The 20,093-nt window shown below is 44.9% G+C and overlaps 1 protein-coding gene across 1 annotated transcript in view; it reads left to right on the top strand.

Moving 5' to 3' along the window:
* Positions 1–20,093, top strand: part of RANGAP1 (Ran GTPase activating protein 1) — a 430,024-nt gene that overhangs the window by 16,380 nt on the left and 393,551 nt on the right. The window contains exon 2 of the mRNA XM_078683025.1: positions 14,613–14,825. Coding sequence (XP_078539151.1) covers positions 14,714–14,825 — 112 coding nt within the window. The 5' untranslated portion in view covers positions 14,613–14,713. The remainder of the gene's footprint in view (positions 1–14,612; positions 14,826–20,093) is intronic.

Here is a 20,093-nt window from a genome sequence, read left to right as displayed (position 1 = left end):
GTATTTGCATGTACATGTCCTCTTTGCATGTACATGTCCTCACCTTACGCTTTAGAGAGATCCATCGGCCACAACATCTGGCGCCTGTCAAAGCAGCTGCATATGTTGTACCCCTGTTGTAGCAGCATAAGTCGTGCTGTTCAAAACATCGCATCACAAGATTGCCAGCGTGTCTAGAACATCTGGTACACCTGCTTCAATTAATCACTAACGCTAACGGCACAGCTCTAAGTTCTCTGGAAGAAGTTTCCAGACTATGACAAGACAAGAGTGTCTGCCGTGATCGAAAAAAAACGAGAGTCCTCAGAATAGTATGCTGAGCTACTCCGAGGAAGAAACCAAAACAAGGCAATATTTATATTTGAAGGTAAAAACGAAGGCTAACCCCCCCCTCCCTCCAACTGACGAACAATGGATTATAGTGGAAAACCTTTTTATATTAAACCAACATGTGCTGAAAAACTGGCGTTTCTTTAAAGGGATCCACAAGGAACGAGCTTGCCAACCCATCTACTGCAAAGAAAGAAGTTCCAGTAGGGAAAAAGGTACTTTTCTTACCCCCCTCCCCCAGATGAAGGGAAATGTAAGTTGGAAATCCCACAACCAAGTTGTTGGCTGTAATATTTTCATATTTGTTGAAATGTGTTGAGTTGGACGTGTTCCTTTGCAGTGGTACAGAAAAGGGCGCTCGAAACAAGGCAAAAGGATGTCATGGATAGCCTGACTATGGCTAGTAATAAAGTTGAGGACAACGTAAAAGGAAATTACACCCGTGCTAAAATACGAAAAATGAAAACGTAGTAATTCATTTTCCAAATTGGACGAGTGGGTAGAGATGTAATTCTAATAGTGTGCTTTAATACTAGTATGCCCAGCATAAAATGGTTTGCCTAAATCGCATGCAAACAAAGAAGGAAAAGAATGTTTATAAAAAGCAATTCTGTATCCACCATAGCGCCATGAAATATTACGAATAGTTTTACTGCCCACAGTTGGACTTTACAGGGTGTGAACAGTAAGACTTGCTGCACGGGCCTGGTCTGTTTTGTCACTGCAAGGGCAAACTGATTTACTTACCAACACCTTAAGCTGAATAGACTACAGACAATGGTGCTGCTGCTGCGAACATTTATACCATGACACCTTCTTGCTCCGGTCCTTTTAAGTATAACCTTTCTTGCTGCTTTCCTACGTTTTATCTTTTCTTACTTAAACCCAAACGTGCAGAACATTTTAGGCCACGATATGTCGGAAAAAACACACACAAAAAAGGAAACGTTAATCGTACTCTGCTTGACAGTGTTTTTAAAATGACTTTTTCCTATCGAACCTCCTACCAAAAAAAGCATCTTTTCGGCCTCTTTAGTGGGGCTGGGGGATCATAATCGTGGTGTATTTACAGTGCATCAGCTACAAAGATACGTACTCCAAGACACTGAGCACACTATCGGGGTATAGTCAGTTACAATTATGTTATAAAAAGCAAATAAACCGGCAGATTGTTAATATTTGTAACCAGCTTGGGTATATTTAAAAATCAATGCATTGTTTAAAGGGCAGGGAAATAAAAAAAAAGCATGCAAGGATAAGAATGCTAAAGCATCATAAAACCGCCTTTTAAAACAAGGAAGAGAAGAACGTGAGAGGTGGGGGACAAAGGGACAGCGGAAAACAAGCTCTCGGCATTGCTGTGGCGCTGGGGTGGGCGGGGGAGTGGCAGCCTTTGAAGTCTGATGCGAGGCACAGACATATGGTGGTGCGGGGTGTGCACATGGGTGGGCGGGGAGCGGCAGCCTTTGAAGTCTGATGCGAGGCACAGACAAATGGTGGTGTGACGTGGCTGGCAATGGCATGCACTCGCATACTCACATGAACTGTACGCGATCCGCAAGTTTGGTAGAGTTCTTGAACTGCCTACTATAATCTCGCCTATCTATCCCTGCGGGATATAATAGTCGAGACCTAAAAAGGGAGACTCTTTGATATGAGAAAATATGGTATCAAATGTGAAACAATTGTTTATAGCCTTGAACTGATTAAAGTGCAGCATTGGGTGAGTCATTAGGCTATGCATGGATATGACGAATAAACTTAAAGAAAAGAATGGTTAACTGCTTATTTATCAAATCTATAAAGCCTGGCTAAAATATTCTTAATATTTTTTTTAATGAAAATTTGAGCTCAAACTAAAATGTTTACTTAAACTGGAGTTAAGAAACATATGTTATGTGGATATAAAACCATAAAATTTGAAAGTATAATAAACACACAGAAAACGATTGAGCCACAAAAAGCTGTTTAAATTCGTTTTGGCTAAAATAATGACATGTGCTAAGAGATTTGCCTGAGTATATTGTGTGTGGATATAGCATTAAGTAGAAGGATTTCTGTAAAGCAGGTACAGGTACTGGCATCCACATGAAGTGATACTGGATATGGTTTTGAATCAGATACTTAAAAAATGTTTAAGAAATGGTAAATCTAAAAATGTTGATGAAAATCAGAATATAATGACTGCCTGATTAAAAATAACTGTCTCGTAGGTAAAGAATGAACCTTTTATATTGCATTTTAAATAATTAAACTTAAGCCTACCTTTTAGGTAAAGCATGAGAAAATTGTTTCAGATAAAAATGTGTGAAACTTGCACATTCTAACATTTTATATTTGTTACTGACCAAGTTCAATTCTATATTTTTGCGTAAGAATATCGCTAAGGATATTTACACTAATTTGAAACACTTTTGTAGTTGTGGGATTTACCTGAATCTGTGTTCAATCGTTAACACAATGTGTGAGTTTACTACTATGGCATCAAAAGACATACAAGTATTCACTTATAATTCAATGTTACTAAACTGAGACTGATGAAGCCTGCCCCATTCCTCGCAAAGCAATCTTGACACATAGGGAAATGGATACACCCAGGGGAGAAATTCATCCATTAACTGCACCACACACGCATGGCAGACACTGGAGGCCCATGCTAAGGCGCTTCCACACTCCCAGTGAGATTCCTCCTGGATATATCTGTTACTCGCTAAACTGGAGCGCTTACTATGTTTGACAAGGCTGGACTAAAGACCATCAAGGATGTCTAACCAGAGGTTCAATTTGTCACTCTGGAGCAGATCCAAAATCTACAACACCAGTCACCACAGCTGACATTCACATACTATTGTCTCTAAACAACCATGAGAAACTATAGCCTTCGTTCACAGAAGCGCCCCCCCCCACACTAGATGGGCTCCAACTATTGCTCACAAGCCCCACACGTACAAAACTCCTCACAAGATTATATAATGCAACCCAAGGAGATAAGCAGTCAGTCTCAAGTCCGGCCATGGAAGAATGGAACCCGGCTCTTGACATACATTTAACATTAGAGGACTGGGGGTTCAGCTGAACACTGTCGGGACTACTTACACCAAACTGCAATCTGCGCATAATCCACTTTAAATACCTCCAGCAGATGTACTACTCCCCAGCCAGATTGTTCAGATATGGGCTAGGTAGTGACGCAAAATGTACCCTATGTGGAAAACTTGATGCAGGCTTAGTTAATCTTGCCTTGCTAGGCACTGCTTTTTGGCAGTTCTGGACATGGGTAACAATGGGACTATCTGCCATATTTCCAGAACATGTCGGCTGCGCCCACACACATGTCTACTTGGCTTAATCAAACACCTAAGTCCAGTGAACCAGAAACTTCAAGAAGTGGCACTGCTGCTAGCAAAACGTAAAGTAGCTATGTTTTGGGGTAAGAACGCTCTGCCTACCAGTAAACAATAATTGAAAATGCAATAGGTCTCGCCTTTGATTAAGTTAAAGCCATTTGCTTTGCTAATGGTATTGTATAGCAAATAGCTTTAAGTTAATGAAAGGCAAGACCTATTATGCTTGTTTAAACAATGCCATGGGCTTAAATACACACGTGTTATAAGCCAAAACAGGCTTGGGGTGTATAACACTGTGTTTGCCCATTCCTTAGTATCTTGGCGCTGCAAATGCATAGCAGATGTTGCCAATGGAGTGTTTTAGTGCGTTTGTGTGTAATGAGGGGGTGGGGGGTTCCACAGAGTGTGCTCGTATTCTGCAACCGTCAGCTAAAGTCCTGTGACCAGAGTGCGTGTGGGTGGAGGCGGTACTGCTCACATTATTGTGCCATAAAGGGAAGGGGTGACCAACTTCTTGCAAACAGGTATATGGTGCCCATGACGGACCGCCCAGTGAAGGTGCAGTGCGACGATAATCATTTAACAAACGGACTACAGGCCAACGTAATCCTTAAGGGTGGGGGAGATAAAAACATAACCCCATAACATACACCAGCCTCCCCTCTTAAAGCGGCCATGTCACTCCTTTTATTATGGACAGTTTTCGAGAACTGGGTTTTCGTAAAACAAAAGAATGCATTACGGGTGTGGTCGCTGGTTTGCTTCGAAGGGCAAATCTCAACGAACATCCCTGCTTTGTAGCTGAAATGCCCAGAAACCGCATTTTTGATAACCTGCAGCTAGGTGGCCAACTTGCTGCATACTTCAAGATTGCATAACTACATTATAATTATGAGTGCTTCATATAAAAACGACAGATTATATAGGTGCAGCAGTTTCCGCTTTTGTAGTGCTATAACAAGTGTTAACATCATCACCCACATCCGATGTATGTCGGGTAAGCTCAGTACATCCATGTGTAAACATCTCACCATCAGCTTGAGCAGACATGGCTAATCACTCATTCAGTACCCTAGAGTTTCTAACCATTGAAAACAGTTTCCTACTCACTCAACTGTGCTACTACCTCTCAGGCCCAGCGCCTCTGGCGTGTTTGGTGTAGAGTGATTAATGTAGTTCCGTCTCAACTCCATGAGCTACTGACTCTAGCTGGGAAACCAAGGTTCGAGCCTCAGGGTCCACTCCATATCCTGTGACTCTGGGCAAGTCACTTAATCTCCCCGTGCCTACATAAATAAATATATCCTTGTATAACGTAGCGAGTGCTTGTGTAAAGCGCACCAATACCTTCCGGTGGAGTTCGTGCTATATAAATCTTCATAAAGAAAAAGAGAGGTAGAGGTAGTTTAGCCTGCTATCCCTAACTGCTACCTACCCTTAGGGGAGGTAGGCTACAGATAAACAAAGAAGATACGATGACTCTCTCCCAAGGACGATCTAAGAATATGGCCCCTGCCTTCAAATGAAGAGATGCATATTGCCAGTAACTCAATGCTGAACAAGAGGTATTACGTTTTGTATTTCACTTCAAGGTCAAATTAACAAATACATTTCACATTGCAACACATGGAGGCTCACTCCGGAACAAACCTTCAAGCCAGAGATTGATAACCGAATACGATCGTGCTGGTATTATTACCGCTTCGGAATCGATCGCTAGTAGTGATCACTTTTGAATGGTACTGGATAAGACATATCTCTCACCTCTTTATCTTGAAAGCATGCTCAGCATGGATAGGTCAATGGGTTGTGTGCCTACTGCAGAAATCGCCCTGTAGCCTCCAGGCAGTGGTTCTAATCCCAGCCGGACTGACCTCGCCCGTCATCCTTCTGAAGTTGGTAGCACAGTAGTGGATGTCTGTCACGTACTCAGGAGAGACAGTGCAGGTTCTGCCGTGTGGTGTGTGAGTGCCCAGGGGGGACCAGAGGAGTCACGCCCCTCCTGCACGGTTTTCAAATGAGCCCGGCTAAGAGGAGCACACAGCAGCAGCGCGCATTGATCCGGCCGTCACTCATTAACGCCCATTGATCGAGGCGCACAAAAGCAACAGATTAAACAAGCCTCCATCCGTAGCGCGTGCATCTCATTGCCAAACCAGACGACCGGTCTATGCTATTTTTCTGCTGATAGAACTTTTAATATGGAATACACAAAAATTAATTGGAATGGGAAAAAGCTAAATTTCTTTAGATATTTATAATGTTATGGTTTCCATGAAAAAAACCTGTTTCCCGGATGAAGAGGTACAGGCAGCATTGTGCTTCTCTGAATGCCGATACATAGACCGGCGGGTGGACCGCGAAACCTGACACAATGAGTATGAATATACTCAGAAAATATAACACACCAGGTCGAATGACAACATGCCAACACTGAAAAAAAGGACAAACAAATCGGGGTGTGAGTACTACTGCTGAACCTGAGATGGTTTGTGTGGTTTTCCTCAATCACAAAAAAGCAGAGAGAAAGTGGCCCGAAAAATCGAAACAGCGGAAACATTTTTGCCGAAATAGTTCATGCAACAGTTTTCTAATGACACATTTAGTTTTTTCTTTAATTTACACTGATTCAGTGGAAACTCTGGTTTCCGTGTAGCTGGTATAGCATGCTAAACCATATAACAACCACGATGCAGCAACGTATCGTATGAGTTTATTTCGCTCGCTGTTTCACTCACTGAAACTGACTTGCCTCGTTTGACAGAAATAAATGCAGAGGGTTGGGAAATAGACCAGCGACAGAATATAACTCGCCATGATGGACAGTTTTCTCTTTGTCTGCCTTCCCACATAGACGGACTCGGCCGGACTACCTGCTGGCGTAAAAGGTTTATAATCTTCTTTATGGGACCATCTGTTTGGACCCATAAAGAAGATAAGAAACCTTTTACGCCAGCAGGAAGTCGGGGAAGTCCATCCGAATGGGACGGACTACAAAGAGAAAAGTGTGCGTTTGAGGACGCTTTTTTCCAATGGCTGGCCACCGTTTACCCTAAACGGTGACGCCAGCCAATGGAAAAGCGGAGCGGAGCTTAAAACCCGCTAGTGTAACCGACCTATAAACATAAAATACGCGAGCTCGACTGCGCATGTGCGCAGTACGTCACAAGACCTAAAAATAGTTACTAGGCATGTCTTATTATGAAGAAAAAATTTAGTCTTTTGCAAGGGAATTGCCACTACCGTCGAGTTCCATTGACATATGGAGCTTACTAACAACTTACTTTCGGTTCACACCGGATGTACTGTGAAATATATAGTGTATTTCAAGGCTCAGCTGGTGTTAAATGGATGGTTTTAAATGTACTGACATTCTTATACCATACTACTACCGTAACTAGTGTATGATGCAAGTGGAAACTGCTGGCATGTTTGTTGTGTTAGTCTTAATGCTGACAATTTTCAGTAAAAAAAAAAACAAGTATAGTCAATGCTATATGTCTTCAGTCACTAAACTAAGGAAACATGCATGCATTTGCATTCATCTTTGCACTCCTATGTCATTCGTCGATCCACTGATGCATACTTGTATTAACTCTTTACACATCTACAAAAAAAGACACAAACTCAACAAGCATTTGCAATGCAATAGGTCTCGCATTTATGCGAGTTTGAGCTATTCGCATTGTAAATTACAAAGGCTTTTATTTATGTTTTGGTTTTTAAAACAAATAAAAGGCATTGTCGTTTGCAATGCTAGTAGCTTAAACTCTCACAAATGCGAGACCGATTGCATTGCAAATGCTTGTTAGAACTGCCTGTGCTGAGCACCGGCATGACCGGGCCCACTTAAAAGCCCTGTTTTTACGCTCACTTTAAAATGTAGGGATTTACGATTCATATGGCAAAGGTCCTGGTAATTCTGGTATTCTCGCTACTGCACAATGCAGGTAAAAACATCGCAATGGGTGAAATTTGTGTGCTGATCCCACATAGAATTAGTAACACAGGCCAGTATTACCACCAAATATTGCAATCAAACTCAACACGAGTGCCGAATTGCGCGATCACGTCATACGGTCATTAAAATAAAAATAGTTCTACCTTACGGTTTATTCCACGATATTTTTTATTTTTTTATCTTACTCATTATCAGTACGGTTTCATAGCAAACCGTGCAGCATGTGAGCCGCGGCGTCTCAAGTACAGTGCTCTTCTTCATTATATGGAAACAGGAAAAAAAAAACATAAAATTATGGAAACTGTAGAGGCGAATGCAAAACCATGATTTATCTACTACAGTAGAATGACAAAAGAAATTCACAACGAAAAAATAGCCAGACAAGATTTTGTTACACTTGGTGTGTCTGCACTGAGTGGAACAAATGGTTACAATAAAAGTGCGGCTAATAAGTATATGTGGTTGTGGACTTTGTACTTTCCCAAGGCCCAGCATGAGTTAGGATGGGCACTGAAATGGTATAGTCTCTTACGAGATTTCTCCCGGCATGAGAGGGTCAGTAATACCGGGGAGTGATCCGAGATACCCCAAGGCCTTATTTCTAGATCCTCGATACTTTGCAGCCCAGTATTCAACATCGGGAAGTAATCTATCCGCGGCAGACTATTATGTACAGCGGAGTGGTATGTGTACTGACGAGCCGTATGGTGCGTGACCCTCCAAACATCTATCAGCCCCATGGCCTCTATGAAGCCCTGAAAACGGGACGGTCCAGACGGCTGAGGTCGAGCAGGGAGTCTGTCTAGTGTGGTGTCTATTGTAGCGTTGAAATCCCCTCCTATAATCAGGTCGCCTTCTGGCAGGGCGAGGATGAATTCACCCAGTGCAGGCAGCGCAACTGATTGGAGAGCCGGGGGTATGTAGACTGATACTATATGCAGGAGTCTGCCCTCCCACAGTAACGCCGCAAATCGTCCCTGGTCATCTATCTTACTCTGCAATACTATGAATGGAGAGTTTTTTTTTATCAGGATCCCTGTTCCCCTTGATCCCGAGAAAAATTCTGAGTGTGCCGCTATTTTGTACCTCTACCTGTCCAGAGCTTTGCACGCCTTCCCCATGAGGTGTGTCTCTTTTATAAGTACCAATGCTGGGCCAAGTCGTTTTAGGGCATGCAGTACCAGTCCCCGCTTTATTTTATCGCCCAGTCCTCTTATGTTCATGTCATCATCCGAAGAGGCGGTACTGGCGTCTCCTGTGTCCTATCACAAGCCTCGTTAAGTTGTGAGTCTAGCGCCATGAGTGTAGTGCATAGGGATGAGGAACCGTACCTCCGCCAGAACATCACCGCACCCGCCGGCCAGTCGCCCCTGTAATGTGTCAACACTGTCTATGTATGTAATAACCCCTGGAGACAAATTCTCTGTACCTTCACCCTCCATCCCTCCCATCTTCTCTGCCTCCCTGCTTGTCCTGTCAACCACTTGCGTTTCGAACCTGTAAGTCTTGCCAACAGAAACAAAAATCAAACTAAACAGAATACAAACAACCCTACCTCTTAACCCTCCCTGCCTCCCTGCTTAACGGACTTACAACCGCCCGCCCCCCCAACGTAGCAGAGTGCTTCTTCCCGTCCCAAACCATTGTACTTGCTTGTCGGGGTTAAAGGTCCGATGGGAGCAGCATCCCTTCCTGCTCTCCAAGGCCCGTCCCAGGCCAGTGTCCATAGTCGGTTCGGCCATTGTCATGTACGTTAACTGTTGGTGTCTTGGGAACCGACTGTTCAGGAGTGTGGATCTTGCTCGACCCCTTCTGCTGCTGGCCCCGACGATTGATCCGTTTCTGGCCGTTTGGACGCTTGTGTTGCGGAGTGGTCCTCGTCCGTCCTGCGGTGTTGGTTCCTGCTTCCACGACGGGGTCCTCCTGCTTGCCTCCAGCCCTCGAGCCAGTCGAATGCCGCTTCTGGCGTATCAAAGAACCATGTTTTTCCTTCCGCCACCACTCTGAGCCGTGCTGAGAACAGCATAGAATATGGCAATTCCTGTGCCCGCAGTGCCTGTTTGATTTCCATGAAACTTCTCCTACGACGAGAGACTTCAGCCGTGTAGTCCGGGAAGAAGGCAATTGTCGCGTTCTGTACTCTAATTGGTGGCGAGATTCTAGCCGTTTGTAGGATTGCATCCCTGTCCCGAAAGTTAAATAGTCTGGCTAACACCGGTCTCGGGGCTGCTCCAGGTTTCGGTTTGCCGCCAGGGACCCTATGCGCCCTCTCCACTGAAAAGAAATTTGACAATCCCTTGGGTTGCAGTTTCGTCTTCACTAGTTCCTCTACTTAAAGGTCCATTGCTTGTTTACCTTCACTCTCTGGAATTCCAAGTATGCGCACGTTATTTCTTCTGGAGCGCCCTTCCTGATCATCCAGCTTTTCTCTCAGCAGCTTGTTCTCTGTTTCAAAACGCGACGGGCCGTTTGTAGCTCTGATGTGTCTTCCACCAGTGACTTGGTGACCACTTCCACCTGCTTGACCCTGTCGGCCATTTTCTGAAAATCCGCCCGCAGCAGCGATACAGCCGTTGAGATCGTTCCTACCGTGGCTTGAACGCTCGTTAAAGCCTTCATTATCTCTTCCAGTGTGACCTTCTTCGCCCCATCGTTGTCCGCCGCTTTGCCCGCAGATGGGCGCCCCTCCGTCAGAGGCGGGAAGCTCTTGTCGTATGCATATTTGTCGAGCTTAGCCTGCGTGGTCAGATTCCGTGGACCCCTTCCTGACATGTCTTGTTCAATGTTGGGCAGGCAATCTGCCGCGCAGTAGTAGACCGTCACTCGTGCGCCAGATCCGTGAGTTATTACTTGTTTCACTACTGGGATTGAGGTAGTGGTTGCGGCAGTAGTCGTTCGCCAAGGACTCTCAGCGGGTGGTTTCAGTGGCTATCGGTCTCAGGTCACCTTTGATCATTCCGTCTTACTGCTGCTCCGTACCACCAATGCCGTGTAGTAGACTGTGCCCCAGGCACGGGGCGTCCGGGCTCTCAGCACCGGTTCATGCTTGACTGGCCGCTTTCATTGACCTGCTTGTAATTGGGTGGCCGCCCTGTGTAGGGGGGGGGGTGGTGGGAGAGGAACCCGTGTTGGGCCTGCTTCGCTGGATTTACGGGAATTGGGTGGTGCTTGGTCGCCTCCTTGTCCCCTCTAGATACGGGCTCCTGGTTGACCCACTGTCGCTGGTGCTTACCGCTACTGTTCTAATGCGGTCTTAAGGGGTCGTGCTGCACTCTACCTCGGTGCCTGCAAGGAGCGTCACACTCTTCTATATTGGCCGTGTGTCCTTCACCACTGGTACTCTGTTCACTGTGCGATTTCAGGCTCCTCCCCCTTTTCTGGGTCTCACGTTAATTTAGGCCCCGGCTTCTAGGTAGCAGCAGGTAGGCCGGTGCTAGGCGTTTCTCGTCTCCTGTCTCGGCTCTTCACCTCCCGCGGGGGGGGGGAGGGGTCCACAAGCCGCGGTCCCTGCAGCTATATTATTGTCCCTCTCGCCGAATGCTGGGGAGCGTCGCCGTCTCGCCGCCGCGTGGAGCGGTCACGTCCCTCTCCTCCCGGGGCCGGTGGTCCCGGCCGTTTCACCGCCCGCGGGCCCCTAATGCTCTCTGGCCGCAACACGCACCGTTGCTATTGCGTCTGCTGCTGCCGATGGGCTCCTCCTAAGGTCGCGGCTGCGCTGGGTGGGAACGTAGCCTGTGTCGTGCTGTTTGCTATGCCCCGTCACACAGGCCGCCACAGATCATCGCGGGTTACCGATAGTTTTGTCGGTTCCCGACACTGAGGTCACTCCGGAGTTTCACCGGCCGGCACCGCTTGGTCCTATATCTCAGGACAGGCCACTGGAACACTGCACAGTTGCGGATCAGTAGACGGATTTATGGGAAGGGCTGAGTTTTCCCCAGAGCTCTTACACTACACAGCCATCTTGATCGGCTGCTAGCCACGCCCCGCACAGTTTTAATAATAGCGAAGTGAAAGTAATTTCCCACGGAGAACACATGGGGCGAATCAGCAAAAATGCTTCTCTAACTTCACAATATCCGGATCTGCCCCCAGTGGAGAAGAGACCAGTCTGCGGGAGGTGAGCATCTGTGATGAGGACACACAAAAAGAAGGTCTGAGGCAATTATTTTCCAATGAGCGACCTGCTCCTGCTTGTACGTCCCACCCATAGACACTCTGCTGCAGTCTGGAATCCTGTGAGCTTCTGGGAGATGTAGTTTCAGCTGGATAGCGTGCAGGGTTCGCTCCGCTTCTGGGCTCTGTTTGACTATATTGTCCGTTGTTAAGCGGATTGGCATGGTGGAGAGCAATGATTTTGGGTTTTGACGAAGAAGTGTTTGAAGTGGATGACCGCTCCATGCTTAATGCACTAACATGCTACAGTGAAAACGTGCAACAGAGCAGGCGCATGATTGGAGCAAACCCAGGCTTCAGGGGAAAGTTGAGGTAATGGTCTGTCTAGGTATTGTAGGCATGGAATGCTTGGGAAGGAGGTTGTAGCTTGTTAAACTGGTATGCTAGGACAGCCAAGGAAATGGTCCTCGATCTGCAAAGAGGACAGAGCATGAGGCGAAGTGTAAAATTGTATCTGCACGGTTGGCATTGGTATATGAAAGACAGTGAAAACACAAGCACTCACATGGAGTGTTTGAACACAAAAAAAGTAGCTCCAAAAACGTGAGAAGTGATGGACACGAGTACCAGTCCATGCTCCAGGGGAGGGCCAAACACAAGGAGAGGACATGATGCAGGCATGCCTTCACAAACGGGAACAAAGGAAATGAGAGCGACGCTGAAGCAGACCAATGATAAAGCCATGATCCAGCTTTGTGTGTAAACAGTGTCTCTAATCGACAGCTCCTATGTCTAGTTGTGACCTAACAAGGAAACAATGTAAGAATTAAGAGGACCCAAAAAGGAAAAAAATGTAAACTAAAGGACTGGCCTCTAGCCCAGACAGTGAAACGGTCATTTTCAAGCATATGTGCACAAGTGATGCCAATGCCATTGCTTAAAGGGCAATCGAGCCAGTACCTTAAATAGGCTAACCTATTGCCCCATGCATATGCTATGCTATCATGGGGAGAGGCAGAATGTGTATGACACTCATATAGACAGAAGATGAGTGACCTAAAGACCCTCAGTATTTATTTGTATGTAGAATATTCTTATTAATTTTTATTGAAGGTGCTTAGTAGACAATTACGCCTACCAGTCTCTTCTAAGATAGTCTAACAAAAATAATCACAGAGTACATATTTTACCCCCAATATTGGTCACGGGAAGTAACCAACACAAAAATCCTTGCTTACTACGAAAGTATGTGATATTCTTTTCAACATAATGCGTGTCTTCAGGCTTGAACATGCTGTGATGCTGTGTCCCCCTTAATGGCCTATTGGCTTTAACTTGTATTTATGTCAGATGTACTACCTCAGTTTTAACTTTTCATAATAAAAGATTAGACCAATGGCTTTTGTTATTTTTTCCATTGAAACAACAAACCATATAGACTTCATTATTTGTCACCATAATGTACTCGGCCTTACTGTATTCCTTTTAAGCTTTCCCACATGGCAGCTATTGGTATTCAGTCATAAAATTACAAATATCTGTTTAGTTACAGTTGGCATGACAATATACAAGCCTTCCTAAAACGACATAACCAAGATTATCAAAATGCAAATCTTCAATCCGGAGGGTTTGCCACAGAGTGTAAGCAACACCAAATCCCCTGCCTATCTTGTAGTCTGAGATTCCCTGTACCACTGTGTCCTATTTAAAGCTGTAAAGCAGTGGAATGGAAAATCCACCCTAAAAGGCCTGATTATTCACATTAAACAAGTTAGGCCTCCCATCTTTGTCGTGACTTTTCGTAATGAACAACTCAGGCCTACAGACTCCTTATTGACTTCCCACCATAACCAACTCATTAACTGTAAAAAGGCTTCCAGAATAACCCTAACGAAACATGGGTCACAGACAATCGTATATAGTTCATTTCATGTAGGGATAGATTATTCACAATGCTCTAATGACTTTTAAGTTGCCATTATGAATTCTATTTAAATCTGCTTTAACAAATCAAGACTGTTCTTGATAGTATCCAGCGCTATGCGATCATACTAGAGACCTTTGATAGGCTTGTTTGCTGGGAGGTCTAGACTTTATTAAGTCTGTGTCCCTTGCAATCAGACTGCCAGACCTATCTCAGATGGAGACCACTGCTTTCTGTATACAAATGTTCAAAGCTCATGTGGTGGAGCAATGCCATCTTGGACAGCAGACGTGTGCAATGCAAATGGTGGCACTGCAGTGCCCACAGGTGAGAATGTTTGCTCCAGAGGCTTTTCAGTTGGAGATCGATTTCTCCCCCCCCACCCCCCCTTCTCCCTCTTGACCCCGTCCTAGATGCCTAGAAGTGCCTGTATGGGTGTAAGTGCGATGTGGGTTTAGAGTATCTGAGTTAGAACTGTCATGATTCGCTGCCAGTAGGTGGCTATGGGGACACTATGGAAGTTTAACACTGAAATGGAGAATGTCAAATTTGGGCTGCCCCCACGGATCTTACAAGGGTCAGTGCCATTTTTTTCACATGTGGCTTTTTAATGTACAAAACTGTCTATTCTTCTTGGTGAGATTTGGATTAGGATCAGCTGGTGCTATCCAAATGTTCTTTGGATAGGGATGTAAATTGAGAAATCTGAGCAAATGTCAGGATGCTACTTTTGTGGAAAATGACCATGGGTGCACACTGAGGTGCCTCCATCTTGTGGTGAGGTGAGTGTGCTTGTACTTTTCTTTTAAGCTGAGTCTATTCTGCATTTGTACGTTTGTTGCTGTTTAACATCTCACAATTTGTTTAAAAAATGAAAAAAAAACTTTTTTGTGAACTTAGCATTGCATTGTGTAATTATTATGGTGTGTCCTAGATCTCCGGGAACTGAAAATCGACATTCCCTCTCCATCAAACTCCACGGCAGACGTCTGTGAGTAAGAAGATCCAATCAAACATCCAAGCTGTGACCAAATCATGGCCTCCGAAGATATCCTCACGCTTACTGAATCTTTCGCAAAAACTAAGGTGGGGGGCGGAGAACTGAGCTTCAAAGGTCGTGGGCTGAAGCTGAATACAGCAAATGATGGTGAGCAAAACGTCTAGACATATGGAGTCACATATTGGCAGCAGGAATGTGTCTTACAACAGAATGTACACTAACCTGCTCAGATTTTTCTGTTCGATACTGAACAGGCCATCAGTGGGCAATGGGTAATCTACGTGGCAGGTTGTAAATCTCTGAGGGGCAATTATTTAGACTAGCAGTAGGCTGCCTATTGGGAGGGCCAAGGCATTTCTTTTTGTGTAGAGCTGACAGATTTGTCGAAGTCAAGCTTCTAAAGAGGGACGACTTCAGTCTTATCTACAACACAATCCAAAGTGCTTCCTTAATGTTGTAGTGCCCACCTTAGTGGGCTGATTTTCATCCGCCCAGAAATCAAACTATGTACACTATGAATAGGCAACACTAAATAGTCACAAATCTCAATTATCGAAACCATTCGAGATAGAACATTTTCTGATAAAGCAGTTAATATAAATGTGCTCTTTATTTACGTGTTAAGTTCTTGACTGCTGTTTTATTGTTTGACCAAGAAACGAACATGTAAATAAAGTACAGGTTTTTATGGACTGCTGCGCCAGAAACTTTTCTTTGAGATTCTGGACTATTGCCAAGAAGTGACCATTAGATGTTGCCTATCCGTAGTGTATAAACTCAGATTTGTCAAAGCGCTCCGCTCTCTGCTAGATAGCCAGTAGGCGGGCATTGCAGTACAATGCGGGTGCGTTCCAAACAGGCAGGCTTATGAAGGGGGTGGTGTTAAGCCAGGCATTGAAATTCCTCTAGAGTAGTAGCGGGATGCTGTGGTCATAGTGTTCTCTTTCATCATGGGATGCAGCGCTTGGTATGATAGGCTTACCTGGAAGGAGAGTCCATTGTATGTGGAAGGTATATCGTCAAGCTATGCACAATTTGTATGTATGTATGTATGCATTTATTTCTTGTATAGCTCAAACCCTTCACCCTACGGGTATCTTGGCGCTCAGATTGTTGCACAAAGCCCCCATTACAGTAACCTGGTCAGAGAGAAAGAAAGGAACTGGACTTAGCTGCCTCTAGGAAACAGCCAGGTTTTTAAGCTTTTCCTAAACGAGGTCAACGTGTTAGACTGTCTAATCTGGAGTGGTAGCTCGTTCCAGAGTCGAGCTGCTGACACACTAAAAGCCCGGCCTCCCATCCTTGATCGCTTAAATCTGGACGTCGCCGCTAGGTTTAGCGAAGAGGAGTGAAGCGTCCTCTTAGGCTGGTACCAGTTAAACCTGTTAGAAAGCGGCCTTGGGCCTGAATTGTGTAGTCCATTAAACACTATACACATAGATTTGAAGCAAATTCTTTCACAAATTGGCAGCCAGTGTAGCTCTTTTAGAGCCAACGAAATAGAAGAGCGACGCTCCCAGTTCAGGGCTAATTTAGCCGCTGTAGACTGGACTCTTTGTAAACTCTAAATGATATACTGCGGGGCTCCCAAATACAGAGCATTACAATAGTCCAGTCTACTAAGTATCAGACTTTTGACCACCAGGGGGCGAGTCTCACTCGGGAGAAAAGGTAGCACCTGTCGCAGCATTCGTAGGAGGACCATACAGACACTGATTGTCTTGTTGGCTTGGGCCTCCATCTGAAGGTTATCCTCCACCATAACCCCTAGGTCCCGTACCACCTTAACCGGAGTCAGAGGTTCTTCTTCCGATGTAAGTCTGAACTCCAGTGGTAGGTGGCAAGGTAGGGTGTTACCCGGGCAGAACATTACCTCCGTTTTGCCACCATTAAATTGAAGGTAGTTTTTCCTAAGCCAAACGGAGGTATAACGCATACAGTCCTGAAGGGTACTCAGCGGCACCGCTTCCTCCCCCTCCAGGGAAAACACCAATTGGGTGTCGTCGGCATAGTTAACCAACTCAATCCTAAAAGATCTAATCAGGGGGAGTAGAGGACGCAGATAAATATTGAAAAGGATAGGGCTAATGGACGAGCCCTGAGGCACTCTGTGTGGGACTGGTGACTTATTTGATGTAAATGGTGTTAAGGATACTGTCTGTTGTCTGCCCGACAGATAAGACTGTAACCATTGAAAAGCCATCCCGTTCACCCCAGTCTCTGTTAGCGTCTCCAACAAGATACAGTGATTCACCGTATCAAAAGCGGCTGACATATCCAATAATATCAATACAGTGGGCTCTCCATTGTCCGCACGCCTTCGAAGACTGTCCATGACCGTTAATAATGCTGACTCCGTGCCATGTTTTGCACGGAAGCCAAACTGGTCCTCATCCAACAGGTAATTTTTCTCCAAGAAGTCTGAAAGATCCCTGCTTACTAATTTTTCCAAGACCTTTACTGGGAAGGGTAAAAGAGATATAGGTCTAAAATTAGCAGGGGCACTAGGGTCCAGCGAAGGCTTTTTGAGCAGGGGGGTGACCATTGCATGTTTCCAAGCATCCGGCACCACCCCTGCCTCCAATGATTGGTTGCATAACTGATGTAGCCAGGGTAAGGTTGCTTGTCCCACTTCCTTCCATAACCTCGGGGGAAAGGGGTCAAGGGGGGAGCCAGAAGAAACCTTACATACTAGACTGCGAAACACTTCCTCCGTCAGTTCGGTAAATTGGCTAAGGGAAGGTTTCAACCCCGGCTCTTTCTTATGCTCCAGTGGCACAGTCTCCACATTAACAGTAGTTGACTTTTGGAGGTTACTTATGATTGTAGCAATTTTCTCTTCAAAAAATGCCGCTATCTCATCGCAGAGCTTCTGCGAGGTAGTCACCTTATTACTCATGCATTTCGGATTAGAAAGTTTCTTAACAATGTCAAAGAATGCCTTGGTGCAGTTAGAAGATTGTAGAATGGAGGCGGCATAAAACTCCGCTTTAGCCTTAGCAATGCCTCTTATATTCCGCCTGTAGTAGTTTTAGGGTGGTTTTGTCTGTGTCGGAATAGAATTTCCTCCAGATCCGTTCTGCCCTCCTACATTTTGAATGAAGCGATCTCAAATCCTCACTGTACCATGGAGCCGACGGCCTCTTCTTCACTTTGCATTGTTTCACTGGTGCTAGAGAGTCTAACGTCTCGGTTACTAGATCATAGTATTGTTGGTAATTACTCTCTACCGAGGTGGAGGGATCGAAAAGATTTACCCTAGAAAATGTCTGGGTTATCTTATCCTGTTTTAATTTAGACCAGTCTCTGTCTTTCCGGCAAGTTGACTCCTGCCTCCCGATCATGCTAGATCTGGACACCACTGTGTGAAAAAGTATGAGTGAGTGGTCTGTCCAGTATTGTGGCAAAATATCTATCACTTTTGTTTCAGCCTGATTAGCATATAGGAGGTCAAGAATGTGACCCCCCTCATGAGTAGGGGATTGCACTAATTGTCTCAAATTGAGACTGTCACATAGCCGGGTAAGGTCTCTCAGATGGCCGGCCTGGCACCCATTGTCCCAGAGATTAACATCTCCCAGGATCAGTACTCTAGAGTGGGAAAGGGTCAAATTTGTAATGGTATTTAACAGCTCATGGTACTGAGTGTCTGAGCCTGGGGGTCTATATCATAATAGGCCTGAAAAAAAGAGTGCCTCTAGGCTCGTAAGCTGAGCAACCCAACAATTCAACTCCTGCCACATCCGCGACCTGCAGGTGGCGCAAATTCCAGTTATCTTTGTAATTTGTTCTAATTAGACACACTAGGCTTGAAATGTCATGCTTGAGGTACAGAAGAGCACTGGGAAGCAAATTATGTGCACAGACTGTGTGTTGTGTAGATGCTTCATGCCATAGTCTGTACTAGATCAGAATGACACACATCAGGAGGCTCCGCTCTGGGTTTTAGCGAAGCTCACGGCTGTTGTGCAGGATTTCTTATTCTCCCTCTTATTGATTGCCAGTGCAGGGTTTCTAATTTCTTCTTATGTTTCCAAGCATAGCTAATACTTCAAGTGGTATGAAAATGAAAGCACGTTATTTAAGCTTGTGATGTAGGACCCCCCCCCTTTTTATTCTCTGCAGTTTTACCAGTTCATCTGATTTTTTTGTTCTCTTTGGCATTTGATCCTAGGATTGAAGTTTACACCTTGAGGTCCTGCATAATCATTTTGAAGGACCAGCTTTCACCTACCCCCCTCCACCCAAAAACCAATTATATTGCAGTTCAAAACTCCTATTTTTCATGAGGCAAATGGTGTAGTAGCTGAGATAACATGGATGTTGGCTCTGACATCAGCCTTACAGCTGGCAGAACATAGCCAGGTGGTGCTCTAGGCAAGAGGTTAACATTTTGCACCGAAACGTCTGGTTTTTGATTTGTCCTATAGTCCTAGCCAGATTTGTCAGCTGTAAACCTCTTAAGCTTTCTAAAAGATGGGAGAATTGAACAGAAAAGACTAGCCTAGATGTTCAAAAGTGGGCCTATGGCTCTGGAATGGGTACAATCCTTTTTCCCATGTCTGTGCTCTAGAGGCCTTCTACTAGAATCCTTGGAGGAAGTTAACTAAAGTGTTTTGGATTATATTACTTTGCATCTGTATTCAGTGCAGTGTTGCCCAAGGGCTGGTGCCAAACCTTCACCTTAGGAATCGACTCCTGTTGAACTGCTTCTGTGCGGTTCTGACCACCCCCCCCCCCCCCATTCTTTCAGGATCCACACCAAGAAAAGTACACCCTCTGGATATTATCTCAGTAGTTAGTACTCTTTTCCAATAGACGCACACTTTTTTTTTTTTAAGGTATTTGATTTTGTTACACTACAAAATGCAAGAAATCCATTTAGTACACTGTAATATTGAGACATGAATGTCTTCTTCGTTAACAAGAACAGTATTACATGTGTACTCTTTCGACGTGTCTCAACTGCGTCGTCATCGCAACAGTGCACTCCTTTGAAAAGGTTCAAGGCAAACTCTTATAAACTTGAGTTTCCAGTGGGAATTCTGCTAATTTTTATTTGAGCAACACTTTAAATAAATCCACACTAGTTATGGTCTTACTGCTGCCCAAACTTGTCTTTTGAGATAGGGGCAATGATCTGCTTCTGCTGTGCTATTATCGGTCTATTTTTGCTGTGTCTGTGTTGAACTTCTCCTTGGCTGTTACCTGGATGTTTCACATGGGTGAAATGCTTCCCAGTAAAACAGTGTTATTCAATAGCTCTCGAGTTAGAACTAGAATTCATGCTTCATCATATTTTGTGCTTGACATTGTTCATTCCTTACAAAGCAAACACAGGGAGATGATGGACGGAGTGCTGAAACTTTTCAGACACTCACCCGCAGTCACAGATCTGGGTTAAATCCATCCTCA

Source organism: Lissotriton helveticus, chromosome 1_1, assembly GCF_964261635.1.
Source record: "Lissotriton helveticus chromosome 1_1, aLisHel1.1, whole genome shotgun sequence".
Classification (NCBI taxonomy): domain Eukaryota; kingdom Metazoa; phylum Chordata; class Amphibia; order Caudata; family Salamandridae; genus Lissotriton; species Lissotriton helveticus.
This window is presented reverse-complemented; position numbering and strand designations above follow the sequence as displayed.